Source organism: Lycorma delicatula, chromosome 1 (genome assembly GCF_047948215.1).
Source record: "Lycorma delicatula isolate Av1 chromosome 1, ASM4794821v1, whole genome shotgun sequence".
NCBI lineage: Eukaryota > Metazoa > Arthropoda > Insecta > Hemiptera > Fulgoridae > Lycorma > Lycorma delicatula.
In genome coordinates this window covers 108,050,159-108,074,366 of record NC_134455.1, presented here as the reverse complement: position 1 = coordinate 108,074,366, position 24,208 = coordinate 108,050,159, and the positions used below count along the sequence as shown (strand labels likewise).

Genomic DNA, 24,208 nt, shown 5'->3' with positions numbered 1-24,208 from the left:
TTCATCAGTGATGCATTATAATGTAATCTTCATTACAATGGACAAAGCAGTTGTTTTTTTTTTTTTAATTTGCTGTTACTTCTACTTTTTTGATAGTTTTAAAAATTAAACGTAATTTTTTTTTTCTGTTTATTTTATAAATTTTTTTTACATAAAATATTTTTACTACATTAGTAATGGAGATACTTCTTAATTTTTTAATAAGTTGGCCAGCAGGAGCTGCTGGCATGCCTTCCATGTACTCTTAGCATGCCTTCCATGCTATAGACTGGTGTACTATTTGTAGACCATTGTAGATACCTTGCTGAGGATATTTGATTGTCCTCATATATATAATTATTAATAGTGTAAATAATAAAAGCTTCTTGAACTACTTTTATCATTATTTTAAATTTATTTAACAAGTAGAATTTATCTCTGTCAAAAGTTTTCAAATTGGATTATTTACAAGAAAGAAATATATGTTAAAATTATTTTCTATTCCTTTTTTTTTTAAGATTGCATATTTATATTTAATTGTAGTTAATGTGAATGTATATTCATATTTTAAACTTTTCTTTCAAATACATGTTCCATTAGAATATTTAACTACATATATCTATTATTGGATTGTTATCTTTTTTCATGAATAAACATAACGAATAGATTCTTACAAATTAACACTGGAATAGTAACAGTACAACCTACAAGTTTATATAAAAATATTTCTTTAATTAATAAAAAAGAAAGAAAAAAACACTTAATCACACTGAAATTTTAATTTTAAATTAATTAATTAAATAATTAATTTTAATTTATCTAAGAAATTTGGTGATTTTTTTTTAGTAATCAACTGAAATTTTCCTACATCTAGTACAGGACAAATTTACTCTTTTAAATTAAGCCATTTATTCCCTTTCATAATACCACTGACTTTATATCTTTCTGCATCATTTTATCTGTTCCTCCTGTTTAAACAAAAGTATCGTTATTATTAACCTAGTCTGGAATGATATATTAATCTGAATTCCTCCTAAAATTTTTCTTATATAAGAAAATCTATTATGCTTTTCCTAATAATCAGATATTTCTATCCAAGTCTCAGAGTTCATTTAACTGAATTTATAATTTCTAAGGATTGGTAATTTATAGTAACTGAAAAAGTTTTCCAATAAAATTTTGTAAGCAATTTATAAAAAAGATATAAATAAACAACAGACAAATAATTCAGGTTTATCTAAATAAAAATACTTAAAAACCTGTCAATTTAGTAATATTGTTCTGTGAAAGGAAATACTTAATTTTTTAAAATAATTTGACGAGAAGATCTTTTAGATTGTTAAGTAATTCATAAAAAATACTGAAAAATAATAGGGGTTTTTCAAAGGCCATCATCTAAATTCTTTCAATTAATTTTTAAATTGGCAAGAAATGTTGCCAGTAAAATTCTGAAAGCAATCTTTATTAAAGATGGTGTGTTACTAGTTAACATGATTTGTTATCTGGAAGTTGTATATTGATATGGTGTAATAGCAGGGCTGAATTGTACAGTGTCCATAAAGTTTTTCCATGATTACAAAAAAAAAAACTATTACAGTTACAGCTGTCTGGTTTGTGACAAAAGAAAAAAAATTATCAAGTTTTTTTAAAAATTGGTTTGTTGCAGGTAGAGGGCACTGTGATCAATTTTTTAATAAAATGGCATAAATCCAGGGGAAAGCGCAATGTGTGTTGTGGTATCATTAGTCAAAATCAAAAATTACTGTGCAGTGAAATTTTAGAAGGGAATATGGACGACCAGCACCCGATAGCTAGAGTATTGTTGCATAGTATGCAATGTTTAAGCAGAGTTGAAGTGTAGATAACCTTCCGCGAACGGGTGGCCATCTGTAGTGAAGAGAAGGTTGAGGATGTGCAGCAAGCATTTCTATATAGGCCTTCAAAATCTACTCACCATGCATCTCGTGAACTAGAGATTCCCCGGTCAACAGTGCATGAAATTTTACACAAGAAACTATGGTTGCAATCATGTAAAGTTCATAATATTGCATCATCTTCAGCCAGATGACGCCCAGATTTTGCAATGGATTGATAATGACAATCACTACTTGCAGTGTGTGTGTTTTTCAGACGAGGCTACTTTCCACACCTCAGGGAAAATAAACAGGCTTAATGTGAAAATATGAAGCTCAGGAAAGTCATACTTTACCAGAGAAAAGATTAGAGATTCCTCTAAAGTGAATGTGTGATGCACAACAGAACCATTGGTCCCTTCTTTTTCATTGAGCAATCAATAACAGCTAACATTTACCTGGATATGCTGCAACACTTTGCTATACCTCAACTAAATGACTTGCAACCTAGGGTGATTTTCTAGCAGGATGGTGCACCACCACATTGGGGATTACTAGTTCAAGATTTTCTGAATGAATCATTTTATGGCAGATGGATTGGGTGCGATGGTCTCACTCCCTGGTCACCATGATTACACACATAACTCCCTTAGACATTTTTCTCCGGGGTTAAGTTAAGGAGGACAGGGTCTATGCAACACCTGAACCTGATCTCGACACAATGAGATTGAGAATAACTGAAGCTGTTGCTAGTATTACCAAAGAAATCTTGATTCATGCCAACACGTTGAAGTTTATTGACATGGTAAAAAAAACTTTATAATCTTTTCTTTCTTTAATCACAAACTGCACAGATGTAACTGTAATATAGTTTTTTTTGTAATCAGGGAAGACTTTATGGACACCTGTATAAAACATTTTGTGTTTAAGAGTTATTTCATTAATTCAGGTCTGGTTAACTACAAAATGTATTCCATTATATTTCATAGTAAAAAAAAATAGTGGATGTAAATTAAAAAAAGTAATTTCAAACTGCAATACTTTCAAAAAAAAAAAATTAGGATATTAAAAATAACCTAATAATAAAAGTTTTTATATTACAAATATTATAAACCGCAAGGACAAACTAGCAAAAGAAGAGTGGATTAAAGAAAAGTCTTCAGAAGTGGAAAGAGACATGATCATTGGTAAAATGGACAGAGCATACAGGGAAGTTAAGGAAAATTTTATGGTACATAAATAAAAATCTAATAATGTGTTAAATAAGGATGGTACACCGATTTATAATATGAAAGAAAAGGTTGATAGATGAGTGGAATATATTGAAGAGTTATACGGAGGAAATGAATTAGCAACTGGGGTTATAGAGGGAGAAGAGGAAGTCGAAGAGGATGAAAGGGGAGAAACAATACTGAGATCTGAATTTAAGAGAGCATTAAAAGATTTGAATGGCAGAAAGGCTCCTGGGATAGATGGGATACTTGCAGAATTACTAAACATTCCAGGTGGGGAAGCGATAGACAGATTGTACAAACGATGTGTAATATTTATGAAAAAGGGGAAGTTCTGTCAGATTTAAAAAAGAGTGTTATTGTCATGATACCAAAGAAAGCAGGAGCAGATAAATGAGAAGCATACAGAATAATTAGCTTAACTACTCACACATAAAAAATCATAACTAGAATTCTGTACAGAAGAATTGAGAGGAGAGTGGAAGAAGTGTTAAAAGACCAATTTGGTTTCAGGGAAAGTATAGGGACAAGGGAAGCAATTTTAGGCCTAAGATTAATAATAGAAGGAAGATTAAAGAAAAACAAACCAACATACTTGGCATTTATAAACCTAGAAAGGGCATTCGATAATGTAGACTGGAATAATATGTTCAGCATTTTAAAAAAATTAGGGTTCAAATACAGAAATAGAAAAACTATTGCTAACATTTACAGTAACCAAACTGTAACAGTAATAATTAAAGAACATAAGAAAGAAGCTGTAATAAAAAATGGAGTCCAACAAGGCTGTTCCCTATCCCTGTTACTTTTTAATCTTTACACAGAACTAGCAGTTAATGATGTTAAAGAACAATTGAGATCCAAAGTAACAGTAACGGTAAAAAAATAAAGATGCTGTGACTTGCTGATGATATAGTAATTCTAGCTGACTAAAAAAGATTTAGAAGAAACAATTAATGGCATGGATGAAGTCCTATGCAAGAACTACCGCATGGAAATAAACAAGAACAAAAGAAAATTAATGAAGTATAATAGAAATAATGTAAATGGACCACTGAATATAAAAATAGGAAAAAAAAGATTATGGAGGTAGAAGAATTCTGTTATTTGGAAAGACGAATTACCAAATAACACCAAAATGCCAAATAACACAGTTGAAATGAGCTTTCAGTCAGAAATACAATTTGGTTACATCAAAAATTAATTTAAACGTCAGGAAAACATTTTTGTTGAAAGTATATATGTTTGGAGCGTAGCTTTACATGGAAGTAAAACTAGGAAGATCGTAGTACCTGAGAAGAAAAATTTTTGGAATAAGGTGCTATAGGAGAATGTTAAAAATCAGATGGGTGGGTAAAGTGACAAATAAAGAGGTGTTGTGACAAATTGATAAAGAAAGAAGTATTTGGAAAAATATACTTAAAAAAAGAGACAGACTTGTTGGCCACATAGTAAGACATCCTGGAATAGTTGCTTTGATATTGTAGGGACAGGTAGAAGGGAAAAATTGTGCAGGCAGGCAATGTTTGGAATATGTAAAACAAATTGTTAGGGATGTAGAATGTAGGAGGGTATACAGAAATGAAACTACTGGCACTAGATAACGAATCTTGGAGAACTGCATCAAACTAGTCAAATGACCGAAAAAAAGGATAAAATTACAAAAAAAATAGTAAATGGAAGGAATACTTGGTAACTGCTATTTTCATAATTCTCAAACTAACTATTTGTTTATCTTGTTATTTCAAAATAACTCGGAAATGGGTTGATCAAATTCTATGACTCTTCACAAACTATAATTAACTTTCTCCACATCATATAAAAAAGTTACTCTAATGATCAAAAGGTTTTCTACATACTAATGTTTTTGTGTCACCCACAATAAATTTACAATTTTATTGCAAATAATCATTAGTAAAAAAACCCTGCCACACTTTCTTACAGTACATTTTCATCTATTGCTTATGAGAGAATTAAGATACACAATCATAAAATATTATATAAATCCATTGAACAGTCGAGAAATAAGAGAATAATTGTTATTTTCAATTAAAATAGGAATTTAGCTAATATCTAGATTATTTCATTAACTAGCAAAAATTTATGTGTACACTTCACTGAACAAAAAAGATGCAGAATCTTTTATTTTTAGAAAGTTTTATGGAGACTTTAAAATTTTAAGATGTTTATTAATCTGTAACAGAAACCACATTTTGCACAAGTAATAGGGCAGTTTTATTAGAGATATAATAGTATAAGAATATTTATAAAAAAGTGAGCAGATGTAAGTTAATTTAACAATTTTTTTTGATAATAAATTTTTACTTTATTTTATTATTAAAAATTATCCTATGTGGTGAAGACAGAGTGTATGTTTTATAATAGAAAATGTCACTGTTTTGTAATAGAAAGGGGTAAATTTTGGCTTGTTTTACACTGTCTATCCCATTCTTACTTATGGCTGTAACACATGTAAAATACATGAGATACAAGCTGCTCAGTCAAGCGTTATTTTCATAGAGAAAAAATATATTGAGTACGCAGCCAGTATTTATAATTTAAGCTGAGTTAAGCTATCATTTGTAGGGCTGAATATTACCAAGATTATATGGGTTTAACATATTGATGTTCAACAGTATATTCAACTTGGTGAAGAAGGCAACAAGAAAACCACTTACTCTTCTTTCCCTAGTAGATCTGGAATAGGATGCTAATGATTTTTTGAATGAAAATGGCATTACCAGAAGTGATTTTTGTCTCAAGTCAACCAGTCAAACAAGCTTTGTCTACTATATTTTAATGATTAGTCCTCTCATTATTTATATTATGTAAGTGAAATAAAATAACAAATATAATGCGTTTAATATAATAATTAATACTTGTTTTCTTTACTGATAAAGAAATCAACATTTCAAAAAAGGTGATAAATTTACAATGTTAATAAGTACTGATGACAATAAATAAATTTCATTCGTCTTAAAATAATCTTTAAGATGCTAACTAATAAGATGGACTGTTGCATACAAAAAAATCAGTTAAGCATTAGTGTTATGTAAACAAATTAAAATTGAAAGAGCTGTATTACCTTAAAGAATATAAGCAATGCAGCAATGAAGACACCAGTGCTCTGGATAAAATCCCCAACAACATGAATAAAAGCTGCTCTCACATTTATGTTTTCTCTTCCTACTGTTTCTACTCCTTCTTCACCATGAGCTTGATGGTGATGTCCATGCTGATGAAGTGTACATCCCATTCTGTAAAATATCAGTCACAAAGTTAAAAAAATATGTACGTCCAGTGAGTATTCCAATAAAATAAAATCAGATTATGGTGTTTCAAGGATACAAATATAAATGGAATTTCTGAGTAGAAAGTGAATATATATTATTATGAATAGCTAACTAAAAATCCAACCAATCACTCAGCTTTGCTCACCATATTGCAAGGTTGCATTTGAAAATTACATTTTAGTTTCAAATAATATACAAAAATTAATAAAAACAATTAGTAATTTTGTAATAAAAATTGTAGAAAAATTTCACAGATTTGTAGGTAAAAATATGGATTATAACTAAAATATTGCCACTTTAAAATTTTTAAGTAATGCAGACAAAACTAAAATATATTTTTGAAATTTTGTAAACAATTTTGATTTATACACACACTTGGGTTATTTGATAAAAGTTTTGGGCAGAAGAAAATTAAACATATTAGGTGGATATGAAACAGGGAAACAGCCAATGGATGTCACTTGTATAGGTTTTAAACTGTTTAGACGTGTTTAAAGGGTTAATTTTGTTTTTTACAATTTTCAAAGATGATTAATGAAAACTATTAGCTGTACAAACACTACACTTTAAGAAAAATCACAAAGTAGGTAAACATTTTGTTAAACAATAAATAAGTAAAAACTGATTCAAGCTCTTTAGTTAATCTAATTGTTTATTTTACATACTCTAAGAGAAGAAATAACTTTTTTCAATCTGTCCAGTGGCAAATTTTCTTTTTTTTTGATTGGTGAATAATCAGAGAGGTTGCATTTACTGAGCCCAAAATAAAGAATATGGTACCATAAACTCTAAAAAGCAATATGACAGCTATTACAAGAAAAAGAAGAAGACACATCCACAAAATGAAAATTGTTATTTTTACAATAAAATTAACATAATTTATTATATAATTGGAAATTTTTATTAGAAAATTTTTCTTTATCGAAACATAGTAACTTACCAGAGGTGAGTTGCTGTTGTAATTACAATGTGGTTCCAACTGTTATTACTAGTAAAAAAAGCAAAGACAAAAAATACACCGCCTTTAATCTTAAGAACAAAAAAGGAAAAAAATAAACCAACATTCTTTCACCAAACACAATGCCTTATACTCCAACCAAATTACACTTAGAGAAAAAAAATTGCTACCTGGACTTTTATAAGTGAAAATGGTAAAGGGACTTATAATAAATGTAAAAAAAATGTGTTAACAGAGGTGGTGGAGGGGTGTTTTGGGGGGTTGAAAAAAACCTTCCAAAACAAAAGTTGTACGTCATGCAAAAACCTACAACTTTTGTAGAGGTTATTTTTAACCTCAAAATTTCGAAGAAAAGTGCGAAAAATCTTTTTTTTATTTTCAATTTCCACAAAAATAATTTAATTTTGATGAAACTTGGTGAAAGTATACTTTTTGTATCTTAAATAACCACAAATCTTTTTGACATCGAAAATCACAATATTACCATCTTTGTGCTCTTTCTAGTGCTGAAAATGTCTGTGTTGTGGGTTTTTCTCTTGTGAGTGTTTTTGTTTTTGATTTTCTTGTTTAAATTTATCTTATCTGTGGTAAGTTCGATTTCCTTCAGATCTTCTCTCATTTCTCTGATCTATCTGCATCTAGTCTTGGTGTTTTTTTGAGTTGAGATTGTACTGTACTAGCTGTTTCACAAGTCTTGAATCTTGCATTCTCATATGTCCAAAGAATCCTACCTAGTCTCCTCTTATGCATGATATCAGTGGTTCTAACTCTTTGTACATGACTTTATTGGGCATAATCCACCACTGCCCGTCTTTCTGGTACTTTTTATTGATGGAGGTTCTTCAAATTTTTGATTTTCAGGAGTCTGTCTGTCTTTGATTGTTCGTTCACGTGGAAGAATGTTTCTACTGCATAAGTGGCTTCTGGTTTTAAAACTATGTTTTGCCTTATTTTTGCGTTGATAGGCAATTTTTATTGTAAGTGTACCAGGTTAATTTTTGGTCTTTAACTAGTTTATTTCTTCTTATTTGGATTGAGGTTTTTTTGTTTAGGTTGTTTGTTATTATTTCTCTGAGGTATTAAAATTGAATAACAATTTTGATTTTATGAGAGTAAGCCAATTATTATCTGCAATTTAGTTATATTTTTGTTTATGTTGGTAGTACTGTTGTGTTGTGTAGATGACGCATGCATGGTTTAATTGTTATGTCTGTGCAGGTTTGATGCTGCTAGGTTAGTTCCATTATCACTGCCCTGCCATTAACCATGGCTGCTCCGCTTTCTGTTTGCACCAAAGAAGAGATCAGTGTTCAGTGATCCGTTTTGGATCACCTTTTGTTTTTTGTGGTTGGAAGATGTATTAGGGGCTGAAATTCATCGAAGACTTTCGGTACAGTGTGTTACCAAAACGGAGTGCCTATGAATGGATTGAAAAGTTCAAAAATGGTCGCACAAGTGTTACACACAACGAAGGAGTCAGACGACCGTTTACCGCCACAAATCAAGAAAACTTGAGCGTGCACGTGACATGGTTTTCTTAGACAGACGAGTAACTATTTATGAGGTAGCACATCGTTTGCCTATGAAATCATCCACAACAGACTTGGGTTTCATAAAGTCTGTGCAAGATGGGTCCCAAAACAACTCACACAGTTGCATAAACAAATGCGCTTGGACATCTGCCAAAAACATTGCTATAGTAACGAATGGGATATTCTAAGACAGAATCATCATTGGTGATGAAACATGGATCCATCATTACGAGCCGGAGAGTAAACGGCAGAGTATGGAATGGAAACATCCAAATTCACCCTACAAAAAAAAGGTTCCAGACCCAACCATCCGCAGGAAAACTGATGCTTATGGTTTTTTGGAACTCACAAGGCCCAGTAGTGGAACATTATGAGGAAAGGGGTACGACAATAAACAGTGCGTGTTACAGTGAGATGCTTACTGCCAAGCTGAACCTGCAATTCAAAGCAAACGCTGAGGACTGCTGTCGAAAGGTGTTGTGTTGTTGCACAACAATGTTCATCCACATAATGCTGTTCACACTGCTGAAACGCTCCAGAAACTCAACTTTGAAGTACTGGCTCATCCTCCATACAGTCCTGATCTTGCCTCTTCTGACTACCACTTGTTTGGTCCACTCAAAGAGGCATTAAGGAGCCATCGATTTACCTCAGACGAAACAGTGAAAGAAGTAGTGCATTCCTGGCTTGCAGCTCAACTTAAAACCTTCTTTTATGAGGGCATCAGGAAGCTTGTGCAACGATGGACCAAGTGCGTTGAAATGCAAGGGGACTATGTTGAAAAATGATGTATATGTAGGTTTCCTATTTGTATTGCAATAAATTTTATAACTATATTCCGGATAATAATTGACTTACCCTCGTACTCTGTTAACTTCTTGAAATTGTGTTGGTTTTTGGGCATAATTTCTCTCTTTTCGAATGATATTTTGAGGCCAATCTTATGGATTCTTTATGGATACAGTCATAAGCTTTCTTGATAGCTAGAAATATTATCATGTCTGTGTGTCTTTTCCTGTTGTAATCCATTATTAGCTTGAGACTCATGATCTGGTATGGACAGCTTCTCCAGGGTCTGAAACCTCCCTAGTATTCTCCTAGTTCTTTCTCAAGTTGTGAGCCGATCCTGTTAAGGATGATTCTAGAAAGAATTTTGAATGTTGTGGCTAGAAGTGAGATTTCCTTGTAATTGTTAGGATCTGTTTTGTCCCCTTTTTTGTGTAGTGGATGGATGTGGGTTGTTGTCCCGTGTTCTGATAGTTCTTTGATCCAGATGTTCACAAACTGTTGATGAAGGGCAATTTTTGCTGGTCTTCCTGCATGTTTCCATCTCTATAAAAGTGTGATCTTCTCCTGCTGCTTTGTAATTCTTCATCTCACATAGGGTTTGGTAGACTTCTTTTATTTTGGGTGGGTTGATGTATTCTGGTAGTATTATTATTAGGGTGTTGGTCTTGAAGTTAAGGAGTTCTGTCAGTTCTTCGCAATTTAGGAGTTTGTTGAAATATTTTGCTTGGATTTCTACACTGTCTTTATTGTTATGGGCCAGTTTACTATTTGCATTATTTATTAGCCATTCATTATTAATTAGGGGGTTTGTATTTTTGGAGCTAACTTTTGCAGATTTGTAATACTCTCTCGACTATGTTTATTGAATTCTTCCTCTATTGATTTCAGTGTTTCTTTATGGTGTTGTCTTTTTTATTCTCTTTAGGATTTGGCTGGTTTCTTTTCTTTATTTTATTAGATTTTGGAAGGAAGTTTCTGATTTTTGGGATTGGTGAAATAGCCATGCTCAATGTCTGTTTTTCACTGTTTTGTCATATTTGCTGTTCCATCTTTTTTTTATGAGATCTTATTGGGCCTAATTCTACTGTGATTTGTTTAAGGTTGTTGACTAAATCTTTGAGATTATTCGTGAATGTTATTTTCTTATTTATTTTTTTATGGTTTAAATTAATATAATTTAAAAAAATATATATATATATTCTTTGACATACATTTACTTCATGATTACTAAATCCTGAATTGCTATTAGGGTTTGCAAAGGGTGAGGTAGTTAGTGCTGGATGTTTGTAATAGGATGTTGTGCTTGTGTGTGTTTGTACCTATCGATGCTCATACAACTGTATACACAATAATTTAGAAGCACATACACCAAATAACAGGCAGTACAGAACAAAATAATCAATCTTTGCAAATCATCTTGTAGAACCACAATACTTATACAAAGATATTAACCACAATGTGTGAATATTATGCACACTACATGAAAACTGAAAATTTATTGCATTTAAACAATATTATATTTACAAACACACTAAAATGGACATAGTGATGCATAATTGGGTTATCGCAAAATCTGTTTGAGGTGAGTGGCATGCAAACTCACAGAAAAGAACAAACAACAATGAAAGGAATGCAGTGAACAGCTTCTGAAACATTGGTCTGACAAGGGAGATGACTTCCCTTTCAATATTATGATGGCAGAGGAAGATTGGGTGCATCATTACTCAAAACTTCCCAGCACTCAAATTTGTCTTAAAACCTCTTCATTTCATATTTTATCAATCAAACTATTTAATTTTAATTTCTGATTTTTAACACCACATTCAAAACTGTTGTATTATGTTTTTTTTCTTTATTACCGATTATTGTTGAATAATTTGCCGCCTTGGTTTAATACCTTGGTAGGGTTTAAATTATTCTAAGTATTATTTTATTTGCTTAATTTACAATGATCTGGTTCATTGAAATAAATAAAAGATTTTGTTTTGATTATATCCCAAATTATTTTTATTATAATATTCAAACTTATACTTCATATATGTAATGTTGTTATAAATTAATTATACATGACTGTTAAAAACATGTTGAGTCTCTGATGGCTGATACTAGACTGACTATTCTAGTGGGAGCCAGTGTAAAGTAAAGCTTCGCTTTTAGCGTGAAGGGAGCTGAGTGCAGCTGCTTGAAACTGTGTGCAGCCGTCTAAGGACTTTTAAAATTAAAAAAAAAATTTAACAAAAAATTTACAAAAAAAATTCTTTTTTACAAAAAATGTAAAGTTCCTCATTAATAACATTTAAAATTCCTCCTTCTAATAAAATTTAAGGAACATGAAATCTTTAACTCTCTTCAGGTGGAAAGCTACTTTTTTTTACGTATTTTAATACTGATTTTAAGTTACAAAATCATGCCTTACTGAGAAGGGAAATTCTGCAATGATCCAAGACCAGAAAGATTACAATTCATCAATCGATTGATTTAGATCAATCTAGCAAAAGCCCAGCATATTGCTTTTCTATCAAACTGTACTAACAAACTGAATAACACAACTAACACATGTCGAGTTTACTTTTGAGCCACTAGTGTATTGAATGTAAGTAAAATTAGATTAACTCTAATAACTAAAGTCTGGAATCAGTCATTTAATCTCATTGATAATGGGCTAATGAAAATGCTAGTGGATTTTGTAGAAAACTTACTGAAATATTTATTGGATCATAAGTAACCTTTTTGTATTTTCTCCTCTTATTTTGATTTAATAATGTACATCCTGACCCCATTAGGGGAACACACTTGCCTTGTGATGATTCTGGTCACCACACCACCCCCTATGTTCCTAGCCCTTACGGGCTTTACCGGAGGGTGTCTTTAGACCCTCTAAATTTGATAACACAACACGGTCATGAGTGTAGTCTTTGTCAAGATGTCACTGATGCAAATGCTTTGGCAGACATTCTATCAGTGTATTTATGCAACTTACTATCGCCTTTGTATGGCCTCTTCCAACCATGACCATTTACTATAACTTACAACCCAATTTAAATTAAATTTAACAGATTTATGGAAGCGTAATTAAAAATTAAATTAACTGATTTATAGAAGCGTGATCCCTGCGCTTTCCTCTAACACTGAAGGTTTCATACAAAAACTCTTCCTACATCTTACTTCAATTAAACTATGCACTCAGATCATTACTTAATGAGTCTTTAAACACCAAAGATACTACCCTCATACCAAAAAAACATGTGTTGATTGCAACAACAACAACAACAACAATTTTATCCTATAATTCAATTTACTCAGTCCTTTTGATTTACTTAATCAAGAAACAAATTCACAAATTTAATAAGTCTCTAATGAAAACATACCCTTATCTCTCTCTGTTCAGGTCTGCTTTCAGGAGCGAGGTCAATGCCTATGCCTCTCACACTACAGCTCCATCACACATTCACCTCATCCTAACAATGAATATCACAGCTAACTGGGGCTCGATGTCAAAACACCTATCTTGGAGAAGTAAGCACCCAGGCGGGCCCCTAGCCACCTGGGTTGCTATTCTATATATACATCTATAACAGCATCAGACCCCTCAGCCTTCATTTGCAGGGCTAAGAATCTAAGAAAACCAGCAGTTATGTTCTATTGGTTTTCCAATTAACTTGCACATCAAAACCAGAATTGATCCTCGCAAGCTCTCTACCTACTTTGGTACATTCAGGATTGTACCTTGGGAAGATATATTACACATGGCGCACATCATCAATGACCTTACACTCTGGATGCAAGCATGAATTAATCAAACCAAATCTGGACAACCTATCTCGAAAAGCACCATGTCCAGAAAGAAACTGTGAAATATGCTGATTGGGGGAAATCCACCTAACTACCTGCATGCTTTTCACATCAGGAAAAATATCATGCGTGTAATGGCCATCAGATGATTCAATCCACCTGGCTGTAAATGGGAACCTTGGTTGTCTATTTCTTTTATGCAGCCCAGAGGGTTGGCCTACCTTCTTAGCCTCATAATACAATTGGCACTCAGTCACAAGGATATCAATGGGCTTAATACCAGAAATAACAAGGATTGCCTCTTGAGAGACAGTACTACAGGCACCAATCACAGATAACAACAGGAGATGCTGGGCTTTCAATAAAATATTCCTATAACATCTATACTTCATTTTCCTGAGCCCACACAGGTGCAGCATTCAGCATTACAGCTTTGCAAACACCCTTATATAAAACATGCATGGTTCTGAAATAAGCCCCCAATCGGTGCTCCCCAAATACCGAAGAAGCAGAACAAGCCTTTTTGGTAGCATACTGCAAGTGTTCTTTGAATTGAACATTCTCATCAAGGATAACAACTAGATACTTTTACAATGGGACAAACATAATTTGATGACCTGTCAGCAACATTATTGTTGTTTTCTCTGGGCTAAACACAATTTCATGTTGCAAACTTCACAGCTGGAGTATCTTTAAAGCCTAGGCTGCCCTGAATTCAATCTCATTCCTTGAATGACACCGTCTCGAGCAACAGCAATTAATAATGTATACTAAAAATATAACTGTAAAGTAAACATTATGCAGAAAAAATACATCTTCAATAATCTTAGTATATTAGTATATAGTATAACTAAGGCATATTTCTCATTTGGCTTCACAAAAGGATGGCAGTGATTCTACTTGAATTGTGACTTGATCACTTGAATAAATCTTTTTAGCTTAAAATGAAATGAATTACTTGCCTTATGGGCAGGCAAACTTTGGTTTTCACCTATACACACTGTTTTACCTGTTCTTCAGTTAAATTAAACTTTTTGATTACTTCTTTAACATGTCAATAAAAAATTTATACCACTAATTTGATATCAAGATGAATTATTATGGTATATTGAAATGAATTAGTATTTCCACTATTTGAAAAAAGTAAAACAGACTTACATGAGATTTACTAGAACACCAAATGCAGATGTTATCAGCATGACTTTAGCATCAATTTCATACTCTTTTTCAACGATTCTTTCTATTGCAATATATACTAAAACACCAGTTACAACCCAGATTGTAAGAACAGAAACTAAGGCACCTATAACTTCTGCTCTATGCCATCCAAATAAAAATACTCTTGTTGGCTTCCTTGCAGATACCCATATTGCAAACAATGAGATCATAAAACTAGCAAAATCAGTTAAAAGATGGGCTGCATCAGTTGCTATAGCAAGACTGTTTGAAATGAACCCTCCTGAAATAAAAAAAACAAACCAAATTCAGAAAATATTATAAAGTTTAAAAAAAAAATAAAATAAAATAATAAAAATAAAACAATTTTTAAAATCTGCTCACAATTATTTTACAAGAAAAACTTTGAGTACAATCTGATTATGGTGAGGTGACAATGTTGCCTAACAACCAACCTTAAAGTTGCTGACAATCTTTAAGAAATACAACATTAAGATACATTATGAAAATATGGCATTATATTAAATAAATACAAAAAAAAATACAAACACACAAATGTAAAAAAAAATCTCATCAAATTGAAAAAGATAAAATCTAAATCGACTCTCAATCATCCATGAAAATCAGTAATTATGGTTATTTGAAAAATACAAATAATTTCCTAATGCTTCTAAAAATATAATTGTTAATGCTTCTAAAATTCTTTTCAGGAACTTCCAACAGTTCCATAATAGCATTCCATATAAAAAGTATATACTTTAGTAAACGGTCTCGTTGATGACTGTCTCAGTCATCATAATATTTCAGTTTGTGGTAATTCACGACCGCGCTGGAAGATCGAGTGCAAGTGGCTTGTCAACGACGGAGGGCTGGATGGACATTCAAAATTTAAAGATTTCTGTGCCCAAGATGAAGTTTATGCCTCTCAAGGGTGCAGACAGATTATCGTAAAGTTGTAACCCCCATATTAAATATAAAGGCTGTGTAATCAGCCGAGTGAGAGTTCATAAGTACCTAGGTGTTTTGTTTGATGAGAAGTTGCTGTTTAGCAATCACATTAGGCAAGTAGCGGCGAATGCTGTCTCAGTGATGCACAAACTTAGGAGGATTGCTCGGAAGGACTATGGGTTGTCTGGCTATGGGTTCTCTCTTACGCCACGTAAGAGAGAAAAAAAAATGGGTGCCACACCCATTTGAGCGCATAGGTTGGATATGAATAGAGCACTTGTTCAAAATGTAAGGAGTGCCCAGCACAGAATTTTAATTGTATGCACTGGTGTTTTTGAAACAACCTCCTACGAGGCTACCACCATATTGGGAAAGGCTCTCCCAATTGATTTAGCGATGAAAGTTTGGGCAGCCATGTGGAGAATGCAAAGAGGCAGGGAGGACGAGGTATTTGGGATGCAGTTTCGGGCCAGGCCAGTACCAGAATGGAACAGTAATCACAATGCACTGGATCCAAATTTCATTCAGTTGCCCATCTCCCGCCTGCAAAAGAGGCTGCAGAGTCTCGCGATGGAAGCATGGCAGTTGGAATAGGACACCATGACTAAGGGAAGATTGTACAAGTTTATATTGGATCTGGGGGGATGGTATGCCACGAGTTTTTTTTTAAGGGCAACTGGTGTCCAGGTGCTCACAAACTATGTTAATTTGAACTAATATCTGTTTTGGTTCCGCCTGGCAGCTGATGAGCTGTGTGTCTCCAGGGAGGTCCAGTCAAATGAACACCTAATGTTTGACTGCCCAGCTCTTGTGGGGGGGGGGCAGAGACTGGGCCGCCCTGGAACTTAGAGGTCAAGGGGAAAATTGGCCACTCACAAGCGGCGAGTCAATGTGGTGAGAGCCGCATTGTCGGATTATGTGGGAGTTTCTTGATGCGGTTGCTATGTTCAACCAACATCAGTAGTTTACTTATGGGAAAGACTCCCAACGCACTGCTGTGGGAAGCTAACCTTGAGATATATGGCTGACCACCAGCCAATTAGGGCTCCAAGCGCTTTAATATGGTGGACAGATACTTGCTGGCATTCAGCGACCTAGGCATAGCAGCGAATTGCTGTCTAAACAAAATAAATTTTAATTTATGGATGTCATATATATTTTTAGTAGTTGACCAAGTGCATCTACCCATTTTAGTAAATATATGACAAGTGAGTGGTTAGGACACGTAAGCCGGTGGTGTATGGCACTGCCCTTAGTCCACTCATGCCGTTAGGTAAGTTCTAGGAGCTATTTAGGACAATGGTCACTAAGCTGTTTTGAGGCTCAGTAGCTGTTTATGGCACAGACATTCGGTCTTATGCTTTAGGGTGACTGAATGGGGTGGTGGTGGGACAAATGCCAAGCAAACCAAATCGTTTAGTAAATGCTAGGTTGAAGAATGTTAAGTGATATTGATGTTTTAGCATCAATATGAGAAAACAGAACAGAAGGAAATTACAATTGAATAGTAATAGACTGTCTTTGTTACATAATAGAAACATTTTATAAACAATTTCAGTACAGAATTTTTATCATAAAAATTTTGACATAGCACTTTAAATAATAATTTTAGATGTCTTTCACTATGATTAGATATAAAATCCTATTTTAACGGGTAGAATGTTACTGAGTAAAAGAGATGCTTGATTCAATAGGTCTAAGAGCATTCACACACAAATATAATAAATTTTTGTAATACTTTTTTTTATACTAAGTTTTGAAAATCTTCCAGTCCATCCAAGCAGCTTTTTTTTTTTCTTCAGCCATTTGACTGGTTTGATGCAGCTCTCTAAGATTCCCTATCTAGTGCTAGTCGATTCATTTCAGTATACCCTCTACATCCTACATCCCTAACAATTTGTTTTACATACTCCAAACGTGGCCTGCCTACACAATTTTTCCCTTGTAACTGTCCTAACAATATTAAAGCGACTATTCCAGGATGCCTTAGTATGTGGCCTATAAGTCTGTCTCTTCTCTTAACTATATTTTTCCAAATGCTTCTTTCTTCATCTATTTGCCGCAATACCTCTTCATTTGTCACTTTATCCACCCATCTGATTTTTAACATTCTCCTATAGCACCGCATTTCAAAAGCTTCTAATCTTTTCTTCTCAGATACTCCGATTGTCCAAGTTTCACTTCCATATAAAGCGACACTCCAAACATACACTTTCAAAAATCTTTTCCTGACATTTAAATTAATTTTTGATGTAAACAAATTATATTTCTTACTGAAGGCTCATTTAGCTTGTGCTATTCGGTATTTTATATCCCTCCTGCTTCGTCCATCTTTAATAATTCTACTTCCCAAATAACAAAATTCTTCTACCTCCATAATCTTTTCTCCTCCTATTTTCACATTCAGTGGTCCATCTCTTTATTTCTACTAAATTTCATTACTTTTGTTTTGTTCTTGTTTATTTTCATGCGATAGTTCTTGCGTAGGACTTCATCTATGCCGTTCATTGTTTCTTCTAAATCCTTTTTACTCTCGGCTAGAATTACTATATCATCAGCAAATCGTAGCATCTTTATCTTTTCACCTTGTACTGTTACTCCGAATCTAAATTGTTCTTTAATATCATTAACTGCTAGTTCCATGTAAAGATTAAAAAGTAACGGAGATAGGGAACATCCTTGTCGGACTCCCTTTCTTATTACGGCTTCTTTCTTATGTTCTTCAATTGTTACTGTTGCTGTTTGGTTCCTGTACATGTTAGCAATTGTTCTTCTATCTCTGTATTTAAACCCTAATTTTTTTTAAATGCTGAACATTTTATTCCAGTCTACGTTATCGAATGTCTTTTCTAGGTCTATAAACGCCAAGTATGTTGGTTTGTTTTTCTTTAATCTTCCTTCTACTATTAATCTGAGGCCTAAAATTGCTTCCCTTGTCCCTATACTTTTCCTGAAACCAAATTCGTCTTCTCCTAACACTTCCTCCACTCTCCTCTCAATTCTTCTGTATAGAATTCTAGTTAAGATTTTTGATGCATGACTAGTTAAACTAATTGTTCTGTATTCTTCACATTTATCTGCCCCTGCTTTCTTTGGTATCATTACTATAACACTTTTTTTGAAATCTGACAGAAATTCTTCTTTTTCATAAATATTACACACCAGTTTGTATAATCTATCAATCGCTTCACTGCGATCTATCAACTGCAATGCGCAGTAATTCTACAGGTATTCCGTCTATTCCAGGAGCCTTTCTGCCATTTAAATCTTTTAATGCTCTGTTAAATTCAGATCTCGGTATTGTTTCTCCCATTTCATCCTCCTCAACTTCCTCTTCTTCCTCTATAACACCATTTTCTAATTCATTTCCTCCGTATAACTCTTCAATATATTCCACCCATCTATCGACTTTACCTTTCGTATTATATTGGTGTACCATCTTTGTTTAACACATTATTAGATTTTAATTTATGTACCCCAAAATTTTCCTTAACTTTCCTGTATGCTCCGTCTATTTTACCAATGTTCATTTCCCTTTCCACTTCTGAACACTTTCCTTTAATCCACTCTTCTTTCGCCAGTTTGCACTTCCTGTTTATCCAAGCAGCATTTTGATGAAAATACTGAACAGATAAGAAATGTAACATCCATTCCTTGAAAGTATTATAGGTTTTTTCTTATTTTCCTTGTAAATTATTCAAATTATGTGTGCCTGTTGCATTAACGGTTCTTACAATTTTTACTCTGTTTGCAAATTTTATACTCAGGAACACTTTTCTTTGTTTTAGCTGCTATAACTTTAGCAGCAGGTTGCAATAAATAACTGAGACCTGACTCATTTGCACCATGTAATTTATCAATAATTTGTTTTTTCCAGTAATAAAATTTTTGTCTAAATTTAGTCACCTTTTAACTTTGAAACGAATTTAAAATTGGTCATTATGAACTGGTATTAAATTCAAATTTATGAGTAACTAGACAAAAAACATCTGTGTCAAAATAATGACTGATTCATACTTAGATCTTGTGATGATTGTAGATTACAGTGGAACTTTACTTTTTCAATGTTAGAACATGTTTTGGATGCATTGTTAATCCACACAGGGATAATCATGATTATCCCTGTTAATTTAATCAAATAAATATAACCATTTATATGGGAAACAAAAATTATATACACATCAGAGGTATCCTTACTTATGCATATCCAGAAGGTAAAAAAATGTATAACCACAATAAATTTAAAACAAGTAATAACCTTAGAAAATAATTATTTACTATCTGCAATAAAACTATCTTATTTTTCTAAATAGTAACAATTATTATTTGATAATAATGCCGTTTGATGATAGGCAGTGTCCATTATTTTGTATCGCATGATAGAGCCGGTGAAGATCTTCACAGTGAAATGTTACACTTAGAAACAAAATTACTTTCCTTTTCGAAAGAAATATTATACATTACTTATTTGCCTTACCATGCAATCTCTATTTCCAGGTCCTAGCATAAATAGGTTTGAACAAAAAAAAAACTTACATACTCATAAATAACATACTTTACAGATACATTGATGACATCATCTAGTAAGGCAATACTAAGTAATGTGAACATGCAAGATGAAATTTAAATTTAACTTAACAGCTGAATAGGAACACAATAAAAATAGATTTCCTTGGCCACAAAATCATTAAAAAAATAAATAAATAAATGAAAACAAACAATGACAAGTATGCTGAGACAATGATAAGAACGCATATAAACTATAAGCTTTTTTAAAAATATAATTCACAATTATTCAACACATCCATGCCACTAGCAGATCACATAGAGTAACAGTATAAAATACCTACCACAGAGAAATGGATATACAACACACTAATTAACTCACTCCTATATCAAATAAATAAAAGTAAAAATAAAGCTAGCTAATTGTAAAAACAGGACAAGTAGCTCACACAGTTAAAAAGATAGATTATGATTTAGCCTTTTGAAGAATAAAAAATCACACTAACTAGACTTATAGACGATATTAAATTTACATAAATCTTGAAAATAACAACAAAATTAAGCACATACTTTTATCACATAAATCTACATTTGCATCTATGACACGTCAAATCTCTACACCAATATATATATAAAAGGGATAATCAAGATATTAAATGAAACAATGAAAAACATATGGTACAACTGAAACCATAAACATAACACAAATTGTAACAAGCAAAATAATTTCAGATAAAAGAATAAGTAAATTGAAACTAGGCCTACTGATTGATGGGTTCACTCATTTCTAGCCGTGACAGAAATATTTTTACATGTTGAAAACACCTGTATACTACTGTAGTGAGAAACATTTTTAAAAAAATAATGACTACGGAAAAATAATGGTATGGAGATGAATGGAAATTATATATTTTTTTTCATACTATCTTTTGGTGACTCAGTATTGAGTTTAGGATAAGTCAAAAGTTAAACTTAGGTTTAATCGTCTAAATCTTCTAAAAATTATCTTACTTATGACTAGGATGGAAAAGGAATTTTTCAACAAAGTAAAAAATGTTCAATTAAACTGCTTTAGGATCATTATAAAAATATTTCTATCATCAGAGGTACCGATGTATAGACATTTTTTCATAAATATTAAATATTTTTCATAAATATTCCAATAATATTGTTTTATGGACTTCCAAATACCTATTTGTTAAATCTATTAAAATCTATAAAAAAGATAATTACTATCTATAAAAGAGTAATTTTCTATTAAAATCTGTTTGTCTGTCTGCAACTGATTATTACTTAATAAATAAATAATGAAGGAACCATCATTAATTGTCAATGTTTAAAAGTTCACATATATATTTCATATTCCCTTATTCCTACCATATAGAGTATATGTTGTATGTAAGTATAAATAAATGGTGTAGAATTTCTTTGGTAGCCTAAAAACTCTTCCTAAATCTTCTTTAGATGATGATCTTCTAAAGAAAATTGTAGTATTGTAATATCAGAGTACCAATTATGTGACTGATAATAACAATGCTCTCAACAGTTCATAGTCTAACCTTAGAGCAGAAAAATTTCAGTTTATTTTTTGCAATAAATTAAATCAGGAAGAGGGAAAAATAGCATAGTATTATATTAGTAGTTATATCATTCTCCAAACAGAAACTGGATAGGTTTGCTGAAAACATTTTACAATGTTTTGACAGCCTCATTTATAAATATAACAGAATAATACTTTCAGCAGATTTCAGTGTAAATGATGGCGCAATATATATATATCTTATATATAAAGCCAAGAGTTTGTTTGTTTTGTCTCCCGTCATGCAAAAACCAAACTGACAGACTGATTACTTTCAAATTTACAGGATAAATTTGTGTTATTCCAAGAAATGTTTTGTGCTATAGAACCAAGGCTCTAGCTCTCTTGGAGGTGAAGTTGTCAAGCAAAGATATTCATTAATTAAAGATATTCATATTTATACTATTCTGTCTTTTAAAATTTAGTATTTTTTCAGGTTTTTATATTGAATACTCTGTTATTTATCAGTACTATTCTCACAACCATGAGGGTAATGAAAATAACAAACACTGTTGTCAATTCCAAATCTTCCATCTGCTATTCGACCTATTCCACATTCAAATAGTTTTTCAGTTCCTACTCCACCCCAAAATTATGAGCTTGAAGTAGAAAATGAAAGTGAGAAAGAAGAAGAACCCAACAAGTTTTCCACATCCCATGACTGATTTTGACAAAAAAATGATAAACCGCCCAGACTGAGTCAAGTAAAATTGAGTGATCTCATTCGAGACCTTGATTTGTTGAAGGAGAAGGGAGAACTTCTAGGGTCAAGACTACAGCAATGGAATCTTCTCAGACATGATGTCAGGGTCTCACAATACAGACATCATCATAGGGATCTGCTTTCTTTTTTTGAGAAGAAAAATAATCTTGTTGTTTGTTGTGACAATAATGGATTAATGTAATGTTTGAATTTGAATCATGATCCAACTGATTGGATGCTATTCATAGACTCCTCCAAGCTTAGTTTGAAAGCTGTATTACTTCACAATGGCAACTGTCTGTCTTGTATTCCTGTTGGTCATATAAATTCATATAAAAATAACCAATTTTTACCTGAATTTAAACCTCAGAACCATCGACTTTGAAAATCAGCTGTTAAAGTGATTTGTGAAAAGTTTACCACTAGACCAGCCCTGTTGGCTATAATATATAAAATGAAAGGAAAATTAATATTTTGCATTATTTTACTTTTTATTTACAGATATCAACTCTGAAATATTAAAAAAAACTTACATTGTCTTCATAAAACATTGTATAGTGGGAGTAAAAATCTGAAACTTAAATCTCAACTGTATTTTTGCAAAAAAAAAAAAACCAATATATAACAACCTTTTTTTGTTTTCATCATTACAGCTAGAAAAGTATACTCTTAAAATAAAAATGGCAACAATACAAGGCTCAGGAATGTGAACAATTTAAGTAAAATAATATTCTATGCCAGTACTGGAGATAATCCTGAGAAACAATTAAAAACGTACAAGTGTAAACAGACATCATTCCAATTGAACCATAGGCACAAGGGTCACAAACCTAGTACACCTTACAAAGATTATCAATAGAGGACCAAACAGGCTACTACTGCAGTATGGAAAATCAAATAAAAAAACTGTCGCAGTCAACACACTAATGCCCAGAACTAAATTCCTTACATCAGGGTTGTTTCCTCCAAAGATCCATTAGTAAAACAAATAAAAAGTTTCAGAAAATTAAACACTTTTTACTGATTGAATTTTTTTTAATAAAATTTTAACTTTTGTTACTCACCTACCATTTCCAATAACATAAATAACACACACAGTACACTGGCAAATATTAACTTTCTTCTCGCTTTTGTATCAATACTGTGATTGTAATCCCCTCTATGACAATGATCATCAGTATCTGAAATGAATACATACATTTAGTAAATAATAGACAAAATCAATTAAGGTAACAGCATAACAATACAAAATTATAATAAAATGAAAATAAATTTAACTATTTAGTAAAATTCTTTACTAATTCAACTTTCATAATTATTTATGTCAAAAAAGATAGTATAGATGTCATTAAGGTTTCAACAATTTTGCACTGTAAAAGTTAGTGTGCTGGCAGATTTGAAAAATATGCACACCTTATTTTTGTTGCCCTTTTATTTAATTCTTTCTTTCATTCAATCTTATTTAGAAATTAAATGTTGCTTCCTGCATGTTTCACTAACTAAATCATTTCTGTTTAAAACTACTCTGTTTAAAAGTAGTTCAACACATTCCTGTAATAATGGAATGTCCAACACATTCATAGTAATAATAATTATGAAGTGAAATCATACCAATGTAGTGTACCGGAAACAAGTTGAACCTTTAAATATAAAAATAATTCCGTATATAACTTTAATTTGAATATTATTTGTTAACTATGCATTTATTTTGAATTCATTTAAAATTAATCTTACTAGATCTAATTAATCAAATACTGAATAGGGTTAATTTGTAACTTATAAACTTGAATATACTGTTTTTAATAAACTATCAAATCAGCTCAAAGTTCTTTTGAACAATGTATTCTAAAATAATATAAAAAAAATTA

The 24,208-nt window shown here is 32.0% G+C and overlaps 1 protein-coding gene across 4 annotated transcripts in view; it reads right to left on the bottom strand.

Annotated features, from left to right (window-relative positions):
* The window catches only part of LOC142320868 (proton-coupled zinc antiporter SLC30A2-like), a 145,725-nt gene that overhangs the window by 15,394 nt on the left and 106,123 nt on the right, over window positions 1-24,208 (bottom strand). For all 4 annotated transcript variants that reach the window (XM_075358871.1, XM_075358849.1, XM_075358865.1 and 1 more), the window contains 3 exons: window positions 23,405-23,521; window positions 14,587-14,887; window positions 6,150-6,321 (listed from right to left, as the gene is read on the bottom strand). In XM_075358871.1, coding sequence (XP_075214986.1) covers window positions 6,150-6,321; window positions 14,587-14,887; window positions 23,405-23,521 — 590 coding nt within the window. The remainder of the gene's footprint in view (window positions 1-6,149; window positions 6,322-14,586; window positions 14,888-23,404; window positions 23,522-24,208) is intronic.